At 43.4% G+C, this 17,886-nt stretch overlaps 1 protein-coding gene across 2 annotated transcripts in view; it reads left to right on the top strand.

Annotated features, from left to right (window-relative positions):
- LAMA3 (laminin subunit alpha 3) overlaps positions 1 to 17,886 on the top strand; it is a 208,285-nt gene that overhangs the window by 89,062 nt on the left and 101,337 nt on the right. For both annotated transcript variants that reach the window (XM_083187511.1, XM_083187512.1), the window contains exons 19-26: positions 1,885 to 1,990; positions 3,412 to 3,511; positions 3,620 to 3,776; positions 6,333 to 6,465; positions 7,865 to 8,007; positions 9,300 to 9,397; positions 11,707 to 11,860; positions 13,654 to 13,811. In XM_083187511.1, the coding sequence (XP_083043637.1) occupies positions 1,885 to 1,990; positions 3,412 to 3,511; positions 3,620 to 3,776; positions 6,333 to 6,465; positions 7,865 to 8,007; positions 9,300 to 9,397; positions 11,707 to 11,860; positions 13,654 to 13,811 (1,049 nt within the window). The remainder of the gene's footprint in view (positions 1 to 1,884; positions 1,991 to 3,411; positions 3,512 to 3,619; positions 3,777 to 6,332; positions 6,466 to 7,864; positions 8,008 to 9,299; positions 9,398 to 11,706; positions 11,861 to 13,653; positions 13,812 to 17,886) is intronic.

The raw sequence follows: 17,886 nt of genomic DNA, 5'->3' as shown, positions 1-17,886 counted from the left end.
AACCATCCTGGTGGTAGTGGATCATTTCCGAGAGCAATCTACCTTACTGCCTTACAAAAAATATGCAGACAGGCTTCCCTTGGTGATTGGCTCTGACCCAGTATTCTAGTTCCCTGCTAGCTTTTGGAGGGTTTCTATTTACTAAGAGATAAAGTGGATATAGATAAAGTACCAGCCAACCAGCTTCAAACATGGCAGTTAGTAGCCATAACATGACAGTTAGGGGCTGCTTGGATGTTACTTTGTCTCCGTTTATCTCTATCCATGGTTTAGTGAATAGACCCCTGAGAATTTAATTTCACTTATTTTCTGATTACAATCCCTGAAGCAGTTCCTATGATGGCATAAGTGTCAAACAATGAATCGGTTCATTATCATTGTGAACAGGAATGACTATTAAAAAAAAAATCACAGTGCAGGAGTTGGTACCTATTGTATATGAATGTGCTAAAAGAACATTTAACAGAACATTCTCTCCTGCTCAGCAACACAACGCAGGAATATAATAAGTACACTCACCTTACATTTATGACCAGTTTTAGTATCTCTCTTCATTAGAGACACAATACAGCTTCTCATTATACAGATGTAGCCGGCCTCATCTTTGCAGGGGCTGGTGAAGTTATCACCAGCCCCCGCCAGCCGGCAGCTCCTGCCAGGGGGCGCGTGCGCGCTCCTATGCAGCGGAGCTCTACACCAGCATCCGCAGCCTCCCCCACGGGTCCCCATCACTGCCCTGACCCCTCTAACCCTGCCCGTCTCTGCAAAGCGGAGACAGGCAGTGACCCGCTGCCCAGCCTCCACGAGTCTGGGACGCACGTGAGATGCACGCGCGTCCCAGTTTAATGGAGTCTCTGTCCGCCGGCGCTCGCCAGAGGGGGCTTTCTGGTGGGCACCAGGCAAAGATGATAGGGGCTCCATCTATAGTTTAACCAGCATTCTTGTTATCTCCCTATGGGTGAGATGTACAAAGCTTAAAAAGTGATAACATCGAGAGTGATAAACCACCAACCAATTAGCTCCTTCCTGTCATTTTTCAAACACAACCTGTGACATGGCAGGTGGGAGCTGATTGGCTGGTTGTATATCACTCTCCATTTTATCTCTTTTTCAAGCTTAGTGCATCTAGCCATAAACATTAAAGATTTGAAAGTCCTCTATGATCTTCTGCGTTAATGAGACACAGGAAGTGACGCAACGTAACTTCCTGTAACTCAAAGACTAATGTTTGTCCATTAAGAGAGTTTTCATTTTCACATGCTGAAAGAGTCATTACAAGAAATGCCAATGAATTAGATTTCAGTTTAGCGTTTCATCTTATAACAGATAATAATACATGAAATAAGGGTACTTATGTAGTATCTGGATGCCCGATTTTGTGATTGTATGCCTTACCTTAAGGCATACAATCAGATGCGATTCTACGCGATTTTCGGCAAAATCGCATGCGATGCTATGCGATTTTGCATAGGATTCAATGTTAACAAGGTCCTGTTCATTTCCCCACTATCCAAGTGGGCATAGAGTTGATTTTATATAGCGTGGCGAGCACAGCGAGCCACCCAGCCCGAAGTGTGGCGAGGGGATGCGGAAAACATTTTAAGTAATCCGCGGCTGCTCGCCACGCTTCGGGCTTGGTGGCTCACTGCGCTCGCCACGCTATATAAAATCAACTCTATGCCCACTTGGATAGTGGAGAAATGAACAGGACTATGTTGACATTGAATCCTATGAATTCTTTTGGAAAATCGCATCGCATGCGATGCGATTTTCCGACCCGATCTTAAAATCGGGCGTCCAGATACTACATAAGTACCGAAATAAGCCTAATCGTTTTATATATCCTTAAATAATAATATAATTGAATGCAATTTTTCTTTTCAGACTGAAGGAGATTGTTTTTGTAAACCAAACACCTGCAGCACATTGTGTGGAACATGTAAAGATGGTTATTTTTACATAGAAGGCAGAAATTACTTTGGATGCAAAGGTGAAGGCATATCTACAATGCAGCGTTAATGTTATTATTTAGGTCATTGTTTGCTTGGGTACTTGTGTATTTTGGCGGCGCCCATCGCATCGCATACCATAAGGCATACGATGGTATGCGATGCTGTACAATGTCATACAATTTTAAAATTGTATGACATTGTACATGGCATACAATGCCATACAATGCGATGCGACGCGATTAAACATTGTATAAGCACCCTAATGGGTGCTTACAATGTGAAATGCACCCCCATGGCACCCCCCCCCCCCCCCCCACTATAAACGCGAACCCGAAGCGTGGCGAGAGCAGCGAGCCCGCGAGGGGCGGCGGTACGCGTCCTCCGACCTTTTCATACTCCCACTATCCACGTCGGCGTGGAGTTGAGAATAGAAAGTCGCGAGCCACCGAGCCCGAAGCGTGGCGAGCGGACGCTGTGAAGCCCGCGAGGGGACTCCGATACCTGTGAAGGTATCTGCGTCCCCTCGCGGGGCTTGCTGCGCTCGCCACGCTTCGGGCTCGGTGGCTCGCTGCGCTCGCCACACTTTCTATTCTCAACTCCACGCCGACGTGGATAGTGGGGGTATGAAAAGGTCGGAGGACGCGTACCGCCGCCCCTCGCGGGCTCGCTGCGCTCGCCACGCTTCGGGTTCACGTTTATAGTGGGGGGGTGGCGTGGGGGTGCATTGCACATTGTAAGCACCCATTAGGGTGCTTAAAAGCACCTTTTATGGTGCTTATACGATCTTTTATCGCATAGGGGGCAAAAATCGCGTCGCATGCTACGCGATGCATGCCATGCGATGCGACGCAATATAAACATTGCGCGATGCACATCGGGGGCGCCGCTATAATACACAAGTACCTTTGCTTGTCAAAATTTTGATTAAAGCAAGAAATTATCAAATCTTTAAAAAAAAAAACAGCAATTGTACTATTATGGGAAAAATTATATTTCAATCTACGGTGGATTTAAAAAAAAAAATTATTAGCCTGGTTGATTCGCTCGGATGCGAATTCGAATGCTTGCGAGTAAACCAAACCCCGCCTTACGAATGGTGGTAAGCCGGCCCACATTCGTACTGGCTGCTGGAAAGTAGTTAGCTGGAAAGTAGTTATGTGCATAATGTAAAAATGATATATGTATGTTCATACAATAAAGGGCTTAACAAATCTTAACAGTAAAATGTAATATGCTTAAACCCAGGCAGACTGTGACATGCAATCATACTGCTATTGTATATTTTGTTTTGAACACTGTGATAATAATTGTAATGATCTTCCTGCTCTAACTTGTATAATGTGTTTTATGGTGTATGCATTGACATATTTAATCATCAAGCACATTGCTGGTAAATGCATATGTCAGGGGGGAATTTAACATTGTGGTGGTAAGTTTTGCATTTGCTCTTTCGTGGCAGGTTGTCAGTGTGATGTAGGGGGCGCTAAAAGTTATCAGTGCGATGAGTCTTCAGGAAAATGTGTTTGCAGGAATAATATTGAAGGCACAAACTGTAACCAGTAAGTATTTTACATGCATATCACTTTTATTGTATGTAATTGAAGTATGTTAGCGTCACCAGAAACATTGTCATCAATTCATACCTTACAAAAATACTATTCTTCCAGGCCAAAGCAAAACTATTACTTCCCTGACCTTCACCAGATGCAATATGAATTTGAGGATGGTACTAATGGTAATGGAAGGGGTGTTCGATTTGGTTATGATCCCCAGGAGTTCCCAGGGTTCAGCTGGAGAGGATATGCCCAGATGTCTTCCATACAAGTAAGACAGAGCTCTGCTTCTGACACAAAATGCCCACAGTGAGCTTAATGCTCTCCAATACCTCAGTAGTCTCCCTCCAATAACTCAGTAGTCATATGGAGGAAAGTTATCTTAGTTTCTCTAGATTTTTTTAAGCCTTGGGGAGAGATAAAGTGGATAGTTAAACTGTCAACCAATTCATGCACAGCCTGTTAAATGGCAGTTAGGATCTGATTGAATTATACCTTATCTTTCACCACTTTATCACTCTCCAAGACTTTGTACATCTTCCTCATTATCCTTTCCTTTAGACCAGTGATTTTCAACCTTTTTACCTTGCGGCACACTTAGTAAGATTTTAAAATTGCCAAGGCACACCATGAGATCCCCACAGGGCAAAACACATAGGCCCCCACAGGAAAAAAACAATCCTATTGGCCCCATATAAAAAACAATCACACTGGTCCCCACAGGTAACAAAAATAAAATATATTGGCCCTTTACATGAAAAGAAAAGACCAGTAAATAACAGTTGAACTGGTGGTGGCTGTAAAGTGGTTTGGGCATCTCTAGATCTGGGGGCACACTTGAGAACAGCTCAAGGCACACTAGTGTGCCACGGCACAGTGGTTGAAAAACACTGCTTCAGACTATAATACATTACGGACAGGGGGCCAGATTCTCTAAGCTTCAAAAGTGATAAAATGGAGAGTGATAACCAGCCAGCCAATCAGCTCCTGTCTGACATTTTTTAAACACAGTCTGTGACATGGCAGGTAGGAGCTGATTGGCTGGCTGTTTATTACTCTCCATTTGATCCCTTTTGAAGCTTAGAGAATCTGGCCCAGAGTCTTCTTCCCTCAATGTCTCCTGCTGGCACTATCCCTGTTACCATTATGCCTCTGCTCCTGTTTCCCATCCTCCACCAGCGACTCTGATCCTGTAAATCTTACTATTACTAGCCATAATGAGCCGCTTTACAATTCTTGCTTACTTCCCCCATTTACTTCCAGCCTGGTTGCATCATTTTGTTACAGTTATCCTATCTATTGATGCATTCAGTATTAATAAGCATAGCATTATGTTAAGTACACACCGTCAGATTTTTTCATTTGACCTGACAACCCATCAATTTTATAAGAAATTGTAGGCAATAATAACTGAGCTACATACACACTAAAAGATTTTCTGCCACCTAGTGCTCACACACTGGTTCTTATTGGGAAATTGTGGCCGAGATTTGTAGTTCTGCCTCTCTGGTCCTGAAGGGAAATGGGATTGAGATGAATACGACGTGTCCATACTGGGGTACCTTTGTGTCCGCATCATGTGAAAACAGATGACAAGATAAGATGTTCAGATCTACATCAGCCTCAATATATAAACTAGTCCAGCTAACCTTCTGGGGAAATATATATAATATTATTTCTATATTCCTATATTGGAGTATTTTTTCTCTCCATGTACCTTCATAGAGAATGTACAGTACGTTGCCACCTCAGCAGGCAGTCAGAGGATTATGTGATATTTAGAGCTTCTCTTGTTTGCTTTGTCCCTACAGTCTGGCCTGGCTGTGCATGTCTGCTGCTTGCATTCCCTCCTTTCATCTTCATAACTAAGCTCAGCTCAATTTCATAAATATCTCTAACAGAAATTACTCAATTGCTGAAGGATTTCCTCAAAAGTGAGGCTTCATTTGTAAGTGTCTTTCTTTTGTACACAAATGGATACTGTATGTATGTAGCTCACAAGAAACCCAATATCACGTGCGCTGGTGTTCCGTTTCAGCTATAATAAGGCAGTTCTCGCGTTTTAGACCTAGCGATGCGATACATCACGCCACTTATCGGGTATGTACTTAGAAATACAATGAAAATTGCAAGGGAAAGCTCTTCCAGTGAAGGCTATGTTTTGCGATAGAAGGACTTCCGGGTTTAGGACCCAGAAGCTTTTCTGTGTATGCCCAGTGTGACCCAAGGGCTGATTGGATCCTCTTCATGGTTTTTTGTGAAAAGACGCCCAAAGGATTCTAATGTGTAGCGTCACCAGCTCCAAACGCAGAAATGTATCGTATTCTGGAGCATTTTACATATGGAAATGCCGCCAAGAATCCAACAACAGGAGTTTTAGAGTTTTGGCTGCATTTTCATCCTTGGTACATCCTGCTCTGTATGTGGCGGTTAGGTATACGCTCATACTGGTAGCTAATTACAGTGAAGCACTGAGAAAGTAAGTCACTATATAGTCAAAATCAATAGCCAGTTAGTTAAAATAGCACCGTGTCAAGCTGCATACGATTCTGATGTGCAGCCCCGCGGTGTAGGAATTGAAATTAAAATTAGATCAGACCGTGCGTGCAGCACAGTCTCTTTCTACTATCTTGTAATGAGGGCTATGCTGTGTACCATTCATTATGAACAGTTATTATTATTTTTTTCTTTTGTGTTGAGATGATGGAGTTGTAGCCTTCAATGACTTTCCATGAATTTGTGTACATTATGGATTTGTTAAATAGCTAGCTCTTCTGTCGACTAGGCCTCATTTGCATTATTAGTCATTGTCTGTGTTCTTCCTTAGAATGAAGTAAGGATCCCAGTTAGTGTGGGCAAATCAAATCTCAACTTGTTCCGCATTATTGTGAAATACATAAACCCAGACATGGATCCAATAACTGGACGTATATCTGTCAACAAAGCTCGCTCGAGCAAAGGTGAGCAGAGCATTACATGACTACTGTATAGTAATGTGTAGCATGCCCTCTGTAATATAGTCTTATATTCGCCCAGTAGAGATGTCACATGGCTAGCTTGGAAAGTCTAATGTACTGATGTATATTTGTCAGTGAAGGTAAAACATACCTGGATATGAGGATCACATTATACTAGCAAATTGGTTTGTCTCACAAGGAATAAACTGTAAAAATAAACTCTTTGGTGTCTCCTAATATAATAGAGGTCACATTATTCCTACTGTATTAGCGTAGAACAATGTATAAGGAACTGCTAAAGCTTTGTTGCCCACTGACACCACTTGTAATCAAGGAAGATAATACCTGTCACTGTGGGGGCCACGTTGGGACATCCTTCATCCACAACAAAGATCTCTGAAGCTATTATACTATCGGCTTTTCTTTATTTCTATCTTCCTCCTTTTTATCGCATTTGGGGTTAATTTAGGTCCCTAAGGATCTGCATCCTGGTGCACATGTGCAAATGATCTGACCTGGTATTTGGTTCCAATCCGGGTCGGATCCGGGATTTGCCCCGTTTACACTGCAATGCCGACCCGCAGGGGTGGCGCTTGGAGATGACATCATCTCCAAGCACTGGGATTGCTATGCCGGGGGCAAGCCCAGCACCAAGGTAAGCTGCTGGGCTGCCGCCAGCCTTGGTGCACACCCTAGCCCTCCCCAGCTCCGCTGTTGTCTGCACAGTACAGCAGACATCAGCAGAGGCTGTGTGCGCCCCCATCCAACCTCCATACTGACCGCAGGACCCTGCGGTCTGGAGGTTGGGCTCCCCCATTGCTGTAAACGGGAGCCTAGTCTGATAACCCAGCATACACCCACGCTGACCCAGGTCCATGATGCTAAAACCCGGGTTTTTGCCTCGGTGTAAAAGCGGTATTAGAGGCAGAGTGCCGGGAGCCGGACGGCTGGCGATAGTAAAAAAAAAATACAAAGAAATAGGTGCCCTCTGATTAGCTGCTTTCTCAGCCAATCAGTGGCTGCCTATTCATTTTTGTAGGTATTTTTGTATTCTCCTGCAGTCCAGTTCCCGGCTCCCTCCACCCCTAACCTGGCTCCCTCCGCCTGCAGCTCCCAGGGAGTTACACTCAATAAATCACATGCGATTTCTCACATGTAAAAAATAGGATCCGCTTGTCCTTAGGACAAGTCGACCTAGTGTATGGGGGCCTTTAGGGAGTAGTTGCATAGGTAATGTATTGAGACATTTGACAAATTTACAAATATCCAGTAATCAGAAAGGAATGGATTATAGCCTGTACATTTGTAATTTGATTTATTCTATTGTCTGAAATGTTATTTATACAAACAATAGTCTCATGCTTGGCTCACCAGACGCTGGTAAATGTCTTCTTTTCTGTAGGTTCATTAGATATCAAAGATATTGTGTTCCCTCCAAGCAAAGAACCGGCCTTTCTGACAGTGCCAGGAAACAGCTTTGCTGAGCCCTTCTCATTGGTCCCAGGAAACTGGATCATTACAGTGGTAGTGGAGGGAGTGCTCTTGGTACGTTTACTGCCTTCAAATCATACTCTGTGCAAATCACATGACATATTTCTACATATTGCACAAGATCTTGGCAATAACATGATCTGTTATATAACTTGTGGGGATCTTACAGGTTCCTCTGCATACTATATGTTTCCTAGCTCTGTGTCTGTACTTCTCATTTGCAAATGATACATTGGGGCTGATTCTGGACTGCAGGGATCACTCTTCACAGGCAGAACACATGCACTGATGCACATTTATGCACTTTGACCTGATCTTGGTTCACTTGCAAAGCAAATGTTCTCTACAATGGACAAAACCATGTGCACTGCAGGTGGGGCAGATGTAACATGTGCAGAGAGAGTGAGATTTGTGTGAGTTATTTTGTTTCTGTGCAGAGTAAATACTGGCTGCTTTATTTTTACACTGCGATATAGATATCAGTTTGAAGTACACACCCCCACCCAAATCTAATTATATCTGCACATGTTACATCTGCCTCACAGATTATTGCAGAAACTGCATGCAGCCTGATAAATGCTGATAACAGAGTGTAGCTAGCGGCTCAGGTTGTAGCAAACAGCACACTGGTGCATTAGAGGAGCTCTGATTACAACAGAATGAGAATGGAGAGGCTGATGAGATGTTATAGCGCTGGACACTGGACTGACTGCAGGTCATTTTAAAGATGAAGCACTGCGGGAAACTGCAGAGAACTGGATCAAATACAGAAGGAAGCGCAGGAGAAATAGGAACAAAGGAACCAGGAATGCCATGAAGGGGAGTTGTAATGGCAATGAGCAGGTGCCTGGGAATGGTATGATTAGGCCCTGGTCCAACATTTAATACTAAAATCATGTGAAAATGAAAGCCTCTGTAAATGGCGGCAACAGAGCCAGTTGACCTTAGGCCTGATGGTGGTGCCCATGATGGAAGGAACACTATACCCTTGCCAAAACAGGGTCATTCTGAGAGCACTGGCCTGCAGAGACATGACAGCCAGTAAATCAGCAGCACTGGTTTTGGTGAGGGACTGTGTGACACAACAAAGTTGTAAATCAGACCACCGCTGCTGCACGCAACTACAGCCATTTGCTGGCGCCTATGTATTATTCACAATGACTATCAACATCTGTGGTAATTAAGGGCTCATCCTATCAACGCATGCACACCTCAAATACACAATTACATTCATTCAAAATACAACCAATATAAAAGTTGGCGTACATATAATTTAGGTATTTGCTCAAAATAAATTATGTTTATGTGTTATTAAAATAAGCCATTGTCATTGAATGTGTTTGCAGGATTACCTGGTACTGCTGCCGAGTGATTACTATGAAGCCTCCATCTTACAGCTAAGAGTTACACAGCCGTGCAGTTATTTTGGACCAGTTGGTGAAAAGTATGTTATGTGTACGGAAGCCTCTAGCTTAACTCCTTATTCTGCAAATGATGTAAACCAGATAATAATACTGCCAACAGACCCCTGTCCTACACCATGCTTGCAGGTAGGGTGGGTACACGTTAGGAAACCGGAAATCTGGCAAATGGTCAGGATGACTTCCCTTCCCTTCAGCACGCACCACACCAAATTATTACTACACACTAGCCCAGGTGTAGGCATCCTGTGGCTCTCCAGCTGTAGAAACTACAAGTCCTAGCATGCCGTGCCACAGTTTTAGCATTCCATAATAGTAAAACTGTGGCAAGCTATGCTGGGATTTGTAGTTTCACGACAGCTGGAGATCCACAGGTTGCCTACCCCTGCCTTATCCCAGTGTAATGAATGGCAGAATTAATCTTGTTCTGTCCTTCTTTGCACTGTAGTTGGATGCCATGCAGCAGGGCCTACTGGAAGATGTTGCATGCAACCCTGGTGCGTGCATGATCAGGTGCACACACCGCATGATGTACACGATTGTCATACCGATACGGCACATAGTGCTGGTATCATGCAAGTGTGTGTAGCTAGTGTAAGAAAAGTAAACTTTTTGGTAAATCCCTAAAAAACCTAGAAAAATAAATGTAATAATGAAACACGCCAGTAGAGGGCCATACATGTCTATTTTAGCCACTAACACAGTGATTGTTTTTCGAATCACGGCACTCTAGAGTTTCAGAATTTTTCCACGGCACCTCTAGGCCCCAAAAATATAGATATATAATTAAGTAAATTGTGTTTATATGTGCTTCGTAGGTTCAGTTATGTGTTAAAGGGCAGGATTTGCTTCTGATTCTAGACATATTTTATGATTGTCAGCCACCAGCACTGTATTTTTACATAAATAATTGATATAATTTGAATTGGTCCTGGACCACCAAACCCGTGGCACCCCTGCAAGTGTCCCGAGGCACCCAAGGGAGCCACGGCACACAGTTTGGGAACCACTGCACTAACAGGTAATGTTTGTTCATTTTCACTGATGTACATATGTAAAACAAGCATTGCCAATGTAGGTTCTTTAGGCACACTAAAGGTGCATTCACACTGGCCGGTTTTGGCTCAGCGATTTCACGGGCGGGGGGCACTTTACATGTGATTGTCGACCCTGTTCCTGTCAATCTAACGCTTGCATCTAACTTCCGTTATGTCGATCTAGACGCAGTGGACTACCGTTAGGAGTCTAACTAGACACGTTTCACTAAGCGTGGTCTAACATAACATGGTCGGGATAGATATCGTAGATCCGCTTCTCCCGCAGGGATACAGTCATTAGGTATACAACAACTAGTTCGGCAAGCATTGGGTCAACACCACTAGGTTGACATGGGTCAAGGTCGACATAAGTCAAGGTCGACATGGGTCTAGGTCGACATGACATTAGGGTGACACAAGCATTAGGTCGAAAGTCAAAAGGTCGACATGGGGGTTTTCACTGTTTTCTGAGCTGACATGTGCCAACGGGCGGTATTTCATGCCCTACCATCCACTAGGGCGTGGTGGGAGAATAAATTAGTGCCCGAAGCATGGCGAGCGATGCGAGGGGATGCGGTGCACTTCAAACTGTGTCCATGTCGATTGTGTCGACATTCGGGTAAAAAAAAAAACATGTTAACCTTTTTACTGTCGACCTTGCCCATGTCGACCTAATGCTTGTGTCGACCGAATGTCATGACGACCTTGCCCCATGTCAACCTTAACCCATGTCGACCTTGCTGCATGTCGACCTAGTGGTGTCGACCCAATGCTTGTCGACCTAGTTGTTGCAGACCAAACAATCCTAACCCCTCCCGCAGATCAGCTGAGATGCATGTGTCTATATTAGCTGGCCTTGGATGCATATGAATCAGGCATAATAGTGAATAGTTATAATTATTCACCACCACCAGTCTAATATAAATAAAACTATGTTAATGCAGTTTGTGTCTTTGCTAGTATAAATAAAGTTGTGACCTTGCAATCAGACCCCACATTCATAGTGATAAGGCTCTGACATTGCACCTTCCATTTATTTCTGTAACCATACTTATATTTGTCAGATCACCATATTGTGAGGTATACAATATTTACTAATCTTTAGAAGTGATAAAGTAAAGAGCAATAAAGTACCAGCCAATCAGCTCCAAACTGCCATGTGACAGGCTGTGTTTTAAAAATTACAGTTGGGAGCTGATTGTCTGGTACTTTACCACTCTCCACTTTATTTCTGTAGAAGGTTTAGCACATTTGCCACATAACCTTTAATTTCACCTATTTTTCCTGTTCCCAAGCTGTTTAGTGTATCAGCATTTGCCCATGGATAACTTTGCGTGTGTCCGTGGTACTGAGATGGAGTATTTCAAACAGGATGGGGTAAATCGACCCATAAATGTTCAACAGCCAAGTCTTGGATACCCATTCATGGCGGACATTTCTGGAAGAGAGGTAGGTTGGCCTCATTTTGTAATCTTTCGGGTTTTTTTTCTGAATAGATAGAGAAAGGTCAATTCAAACGATAGCGCTCATAGGTAACAATGTGATAAGGTGAATAAAACCTTACCTAATTTGACCAATTGTTGATAAGGTCACAATCCTTCTGGGTTCCTTAGTCCGGAATAAGAAGCCACAGCCGGGGGTCACACTCTACAGGTCAGCCTTTCAGGGTCCACGAGTCGATCTACAAGCACGCTTAACGCGTTTCGGAAATGGTTTCCTTCTTCAGAAGCGTGCTTTAATGTCCATCCGCTGGCATATTTATACCAGTATCAATACATTACAGCTGATGCTGAGCGCCGCTAATCGGCGTACAGCTTCCGACTTCCGTCTGTAAAAAACATGGCGGTGCCTCCATACATAATGAGTCATGGCACAAAGGGTGCATGAGAGCCGCCAGTGCAGAGGGGCTTTTTTCCTTGAAAATGTGTCTTATCTGCATTGCTATGAAAATAAGAGGCACAAGCAGACTTTGCCTATTAAATTAATATGTGGCATGCCTATATTTTGTGCGCGATGCAGCTGTATCTGAATACAAAATGCTAAGCTGCAGCGTTTTCCAGGAAGTAGTGTGGGTAGGATGCATCTCCAGCTAGGCACAATATTATTGGTCACCCCCATTACATCACTGCCTCCTTTGATCCTGTTATGCCCCATGTCAGATCAGTCCTGATACGTCCAGACTGCAAGCCTTCCCCCACCACCTCCTACATCACACCTTTACTGCTCATTGCCCTCCTTCCAGTTGCAAATTAAGTAGTAGTGACAAAAAAAAACCCAAAAACAGGCTTTTTGTGGCACCTCATGCAGAGGATCTTGTTGTACCACCCGCCCCATCAAGTGGCACCTCTAGGCACATGCCTCACCTTCCATAGTGGGAAAACCACCAATGTTCCCTGCTGTCTACATTAAGCATGCATTGTAGAAATCCAAATGTATTGCATAAAACTCAGTGATGCTGCACTGCTCATGTGACACTGCACAATAGATTTGGTTACTTTCCTCCCCAGCCCCTATTCTTTTGCTTCCTGGTCCCTCTTTTACCCTCCCCACCTCAACAAAAGGGGTGTAACCCATAGTTGCCTACCCTCCTGCATTCTGCAGGAGACTCCCTGAAATAGCAGCAATCTCCCTCTCTCCCTCATTAGTCTAGCAATCTCCCTCATTTCACCTAGCCCACATTACACCGTTACATTTTTTGGGAAAAAAGGAATGAGAGATAGATACATTTACATTGAATCATCTGCACCATTTCCCAGCACTTTACCAAGTATAGTAGCTCTTACTAACTGCTTTGGGGCTCATCTACATTTGGATATAAGTCATTTTAAAAGATTCCTCTCAGATGTAGCAGTACACACCCACGCTTCTAGGTGCCACGTTCACAATCTCTTTTTTTACAATCTCTCCATATATGGAACTAGACACGCCCTTTGGGTGAAGCATGACACGCCCCCTCAGTGGGGTGCTTTGCAAAATTCTATTACCAACTATAATCTCCCTGAAACTAGTTTTCAAAAGTAGGCAATTATGGTGTAACCTCATTAGGAGATGTGGTCTCACTATGCGGGGGTGTGACACTCTCACTGCCTGACACCTGCTTCTTCTCTTCACCTTACATGTACTAGACATGTGCTGTAGCTTGTTATATAATATATACTGTATCACATTTATTTATTTATTTATTTGCATTGTCAGATAGTAAAGAATAAACATATACATAACGTGTACATTTGTTTCTGCAGGTGGAGTTGCGTTTCAGAGTAAACGTCCCTCGGTTTGGCTATTATGTGCTTATTTTTGAATATGTCAATGCAGATGCTCAGCAGTTCTTTATTAATGTGATGACAAACAGTAATCCTACTGCTACAGCCAGAGTCAGACTGTACAGCTGTAGATACAGGTACTGTATGTACAGTGTTCCTTCTTATCACATAGCTGCTTACTGTAGCTTAGCATTTCTGTCCTCTATTCATGGAGAAATAACATCCAGATTTTCTTTTGGATGGACAGGCATAGGAAACACAGGCAGGGCTTCTAGTTCCCCACAACCTGGCCTGCATATGTCTGAAGTACTGTATTACATAAACTGCTCTTCATGTTGGACAGACTATCTGGGGTATTCAATCAAGTGAATTCACCCATAGAGTATTCAATTGTGGGCGTTTATGCACGTTTATTTCACTCATGCCTTTACACTTTTTGGGGGGCAAATGGACCCAAAATCGGTCGAGCATGGCTGCAAATTCACTGATCCCCATGGTCTTCTTCAGTGATGGATTTTTTGATCAGTTGAAAATCAATCACGGTCATTGAATAGAGCGTATCCAATTTGCCATATGTTTCTCCTGGCAAAAAATATGGCAATAGTTGAATGCCCCCCTATAGCTTGTTACATGTTAATTATACATTATTAATGGGCTGGTAACAATCACTCTAAAATCATACATTTGGAATCTCCTCTCTAGAAATCCTGTGTTTGCTTCTGACATCCTGATGAATATTGCATATTTACTTCATTTTATTATCCTATAATATATTAATTATTTATTAACCACATGCTTATTTCTTATAAATGTAAAGTTTTACAGTACATAACAGAGCCAGCACTACAGTAACTACTTATTTTGCTCTATGACCTTGTTTATTTATCTAACAAAATGAAACTATAATTTATTCCAATAGCATCTATATATATGTCTAGTGTCTGTGAGTCTCCGAAACACTGCCATCTGCTGGCAGAAAGTGAAACTACATCTCTTTCTCACACATGCACAAACAGAAGGTAGCAGACTAGCTTTCGAAGCTTTTGCTTTGAGCTATATGAATACCTGATTTTTAACAAAACCAGTGGACAATGAGATAGTTACGCAGCTTCTGTTACCTTACACTCGATCAGTTGTTATTCTTAGCAACCACAACCTTTTATCGGCTTTATACCCAGCCACTAGTATGTCTAAGCGTGTGACTCAGACGCTAGTGCGTCTGCGACTGATATGACTAAAAATATGAATGCAATACGATTCACCTCTTAAACCACCTTTGAGTAATACTTTACATTTGTACTTATCTTCACCGAAAATATGAAAACCTTTTTAAGCGTCACATACGCTATATACTCATACAGGAATTAAAACGCAAAGACAATATGTTATGGTGGGATCACGGATCTAACCCCGTGTCCTAGCATATTTCCGTCCCTAATGGACAAGGGTTCTCAGAGGGTAACAAACATTACTTTGAAACAATTCTACAATACAGAATATACAATGAATATGTATTACATAAATGAATTAACCAAATGCAGGTACAGCCAACACAAAGCAACAAACACACATATAAGAATATCAATTACCGTTACAGACGCAGAGATGCGATCGCACGCGCTCCCCCAGGATCCTTGGAAAATGTGTTCTGAACAGATCACATTGATTGTCTGTTCCGGCCTGGTATAGCTCCATTTATAGGAAAGGGGCTGGAGGCTCAATTTTGTGGGTTATTGAGTGAGACAAGGAGACCAGGCATCTTCTCATTGGTTTATTCTTCCTTAAGTTTAAGATGTCCATTTACGGTCCTGCCTGGTCACTGGTTATAGCTGGTTCAAACCAGTTACGCTTACGGCTCTTTGTCCTTTGTTTGAAGCTATTTACACTTATAGACAGGGCTATTTTTCAGTAGGCTCCAGCAGGAACTGAGGCCCTTAATCTAGTTCACTCTTTCTGACAAAATATTTCTTAGATGGACAAAACCATGTGCACTGCAGGTGAGGCAGGTGTTACTTGTGCAGAGATAATTAGATTTGGGTGGGGTTTTATAGATATATATCTCTCTGGGGTTGTGTATTCATTCGCATTACTATTTAACAAACTTGCGTCTGTGACGGTGGTTTCAACAATAACAAACAATAAAGTATGGACGATCATATTCCAATACTTTGGGGAATAGAAAATGTGCATGTCAGGAGTACCACAACGATTAGATATTAATGCATCAGGTCCGTCCTCAATGGATTTAAGATTCTTTTGATTTACACTAGATGGCGTAAAGGGCATTTGCAATACATTAATACCATAGAGGTGCAATTTCAACTTCCCCAGCGGGTTTACTAGTATTAAAATAAAAACAAAAAATAAAAATAAACAGAAAATTGCCCTACTAAATAAATCACTTGTCTGTAGCCACGCTGTTGGACCTCCAAAAGAGTATTATAGTTTGTGTACAGCTTCCTACACGTGCATGTGCTAGTTGTCCACAAAGGTTATTTATTTCACAGACATACATATGTATCCTTATACAATGGGGATGCAGTTTAAATCCCGGCGGTCGGGATCCCGGCGTTCAGAACCCCGACGCTGGAATCCCGACCGCCGAAATCCCTCCGTGGGTGTCCACGACACCCCTGGAGGGAGAATAAATTAGCGTTCCGAGCGTAGCGAGGCACCGGGCCCGCTGCGTGGCGAGCGCAGCGAGCCCACAAGGGGGGGCGATCCACGTCCCCCCCTTGTCGGGATTTCGGCGTCAGGATTTTGAACGCCGGGATTTCATACTGAATCCATACATTCACGCCAAATAGCCCCTCTCAGGGGCTATAAGGACACATACTGTATGAAATAAATGAGCATTGTGGATGACTAGCACATGTACATGTAGGCTGTACACAAACTATAATACTCTTTTGGAGGTCCAACAGGAAGGCGTGGCTACAGAAATGTGATCAATTTGATTGTGCAACATTAGTAATTCTGAATCTACAATATGTAAAAATGGTCTCTGATGTAAGCACATTCTGCTTTTACTCACGTCAAGTTCCTTCGTACTTATTCAGTGACTTTGTATATGTGTAACTCCATTTCCTGTGCAGTTAATGCTGTAGCCTTGTACAAGATGGAAGGATCGTAGGCAGGCATAGGGTTAGCTGTTGTTATGGTAGTCAGCACTAGATCGATAGGGAGATGTATCCAGTGTTGTTATATTAAACCTATTATAGACAGGTCAGCCGAGAGGGGGGGGTGGGTTTCTAATTACCCGGGTCCGGGCTTGCTGGAGGGGCCTGGCGGGGGCCCTGGTCCGACCCCCCCCTACTTCCCCCTCCATCTCTCCCGATCAGCAGCACACATGTACAGCAGGTGCCGTACGTGTGTGCTGCTGCTGCTGAGGGGGGGGGGGGGGTGCACAATAACACTTCCCCCCCCCCCCCCCTCGACTTTAAAGTGTGTTTTCACCCCCCTAAATGTTTTGGGGGTCTAGACTAATCGCGGGAGGTGGCCACACCCTGTGCATGAGCAATCTCCCTGCTGTGCGGCTCTGTGCAGCATGACATGGTCAGAGATCATGCTGCACAGCCAGCCACACCACTTCCACCCGAAGTACCAGATCAGGGAGACACACTGCCAGCCTCCCTGTAGTCGCAATGATCTGCCGTGTCCTATATTTGCCACCTGTCACCTCTGGCCGGCCCCATGTAAGTAATACTTCAGGACGGCTGGTGTGGGTGGCAGATACTGCAGAGATGGGTCAGTCCCAGGTATGCCGGGAATTCCGGGATTGAGTATTATTTAGTCCGAATCACGGAATTTAATAAATTCCCCAGGATTATCCACCCTATGTTTGAGGACACATCTGTGTATTCTACTCACAGCTAGAGAACAAAGAAAGGAACAATGATCCTTGAGCCATTGGGTATAATCAGGAGACAAAGACTTAACCTGGAATAGAAGGGGATTTTGAATATGGCGGATTATTTTGGACTGCATTCTCCTGTACCTGTATAGTCCTTCCTTATCCTGTAGAAGAGATGTCCATCAGTAGAATGTGTTTCTTCCTGATCATTTGTCTCCAGTATGTTGTGCAGTGAAGAGCAGCGATTTTGTATACTTATTTTATTGATTACTGTACAATTATATTATAGACACAAGGAGCATATTTGTTTTAATCCTTTCTCTGTGGTCTTATCTAACCGTCAAAGGCCCTTATTCTGC

The sequence above is a fragment of the Crinia signifera genome, chromosome 5 (assembly GCF_055691185.1).
Source record: "Crinia signifera chromosome 5, ASM5569118v1, whole genome shotgun sequence".
NCBI classification, from domain to species: Eukaryota; Metazoa; Chordata; class Amphibia; order Anura; family Myobatrachidae; genus Crinia; species Crinia signifera.
The sequence above is the reverse complement of the archived record's forward strand: the minus strand, read 5'-3'. Positions and strand labels throughout refer to the sequence as shown.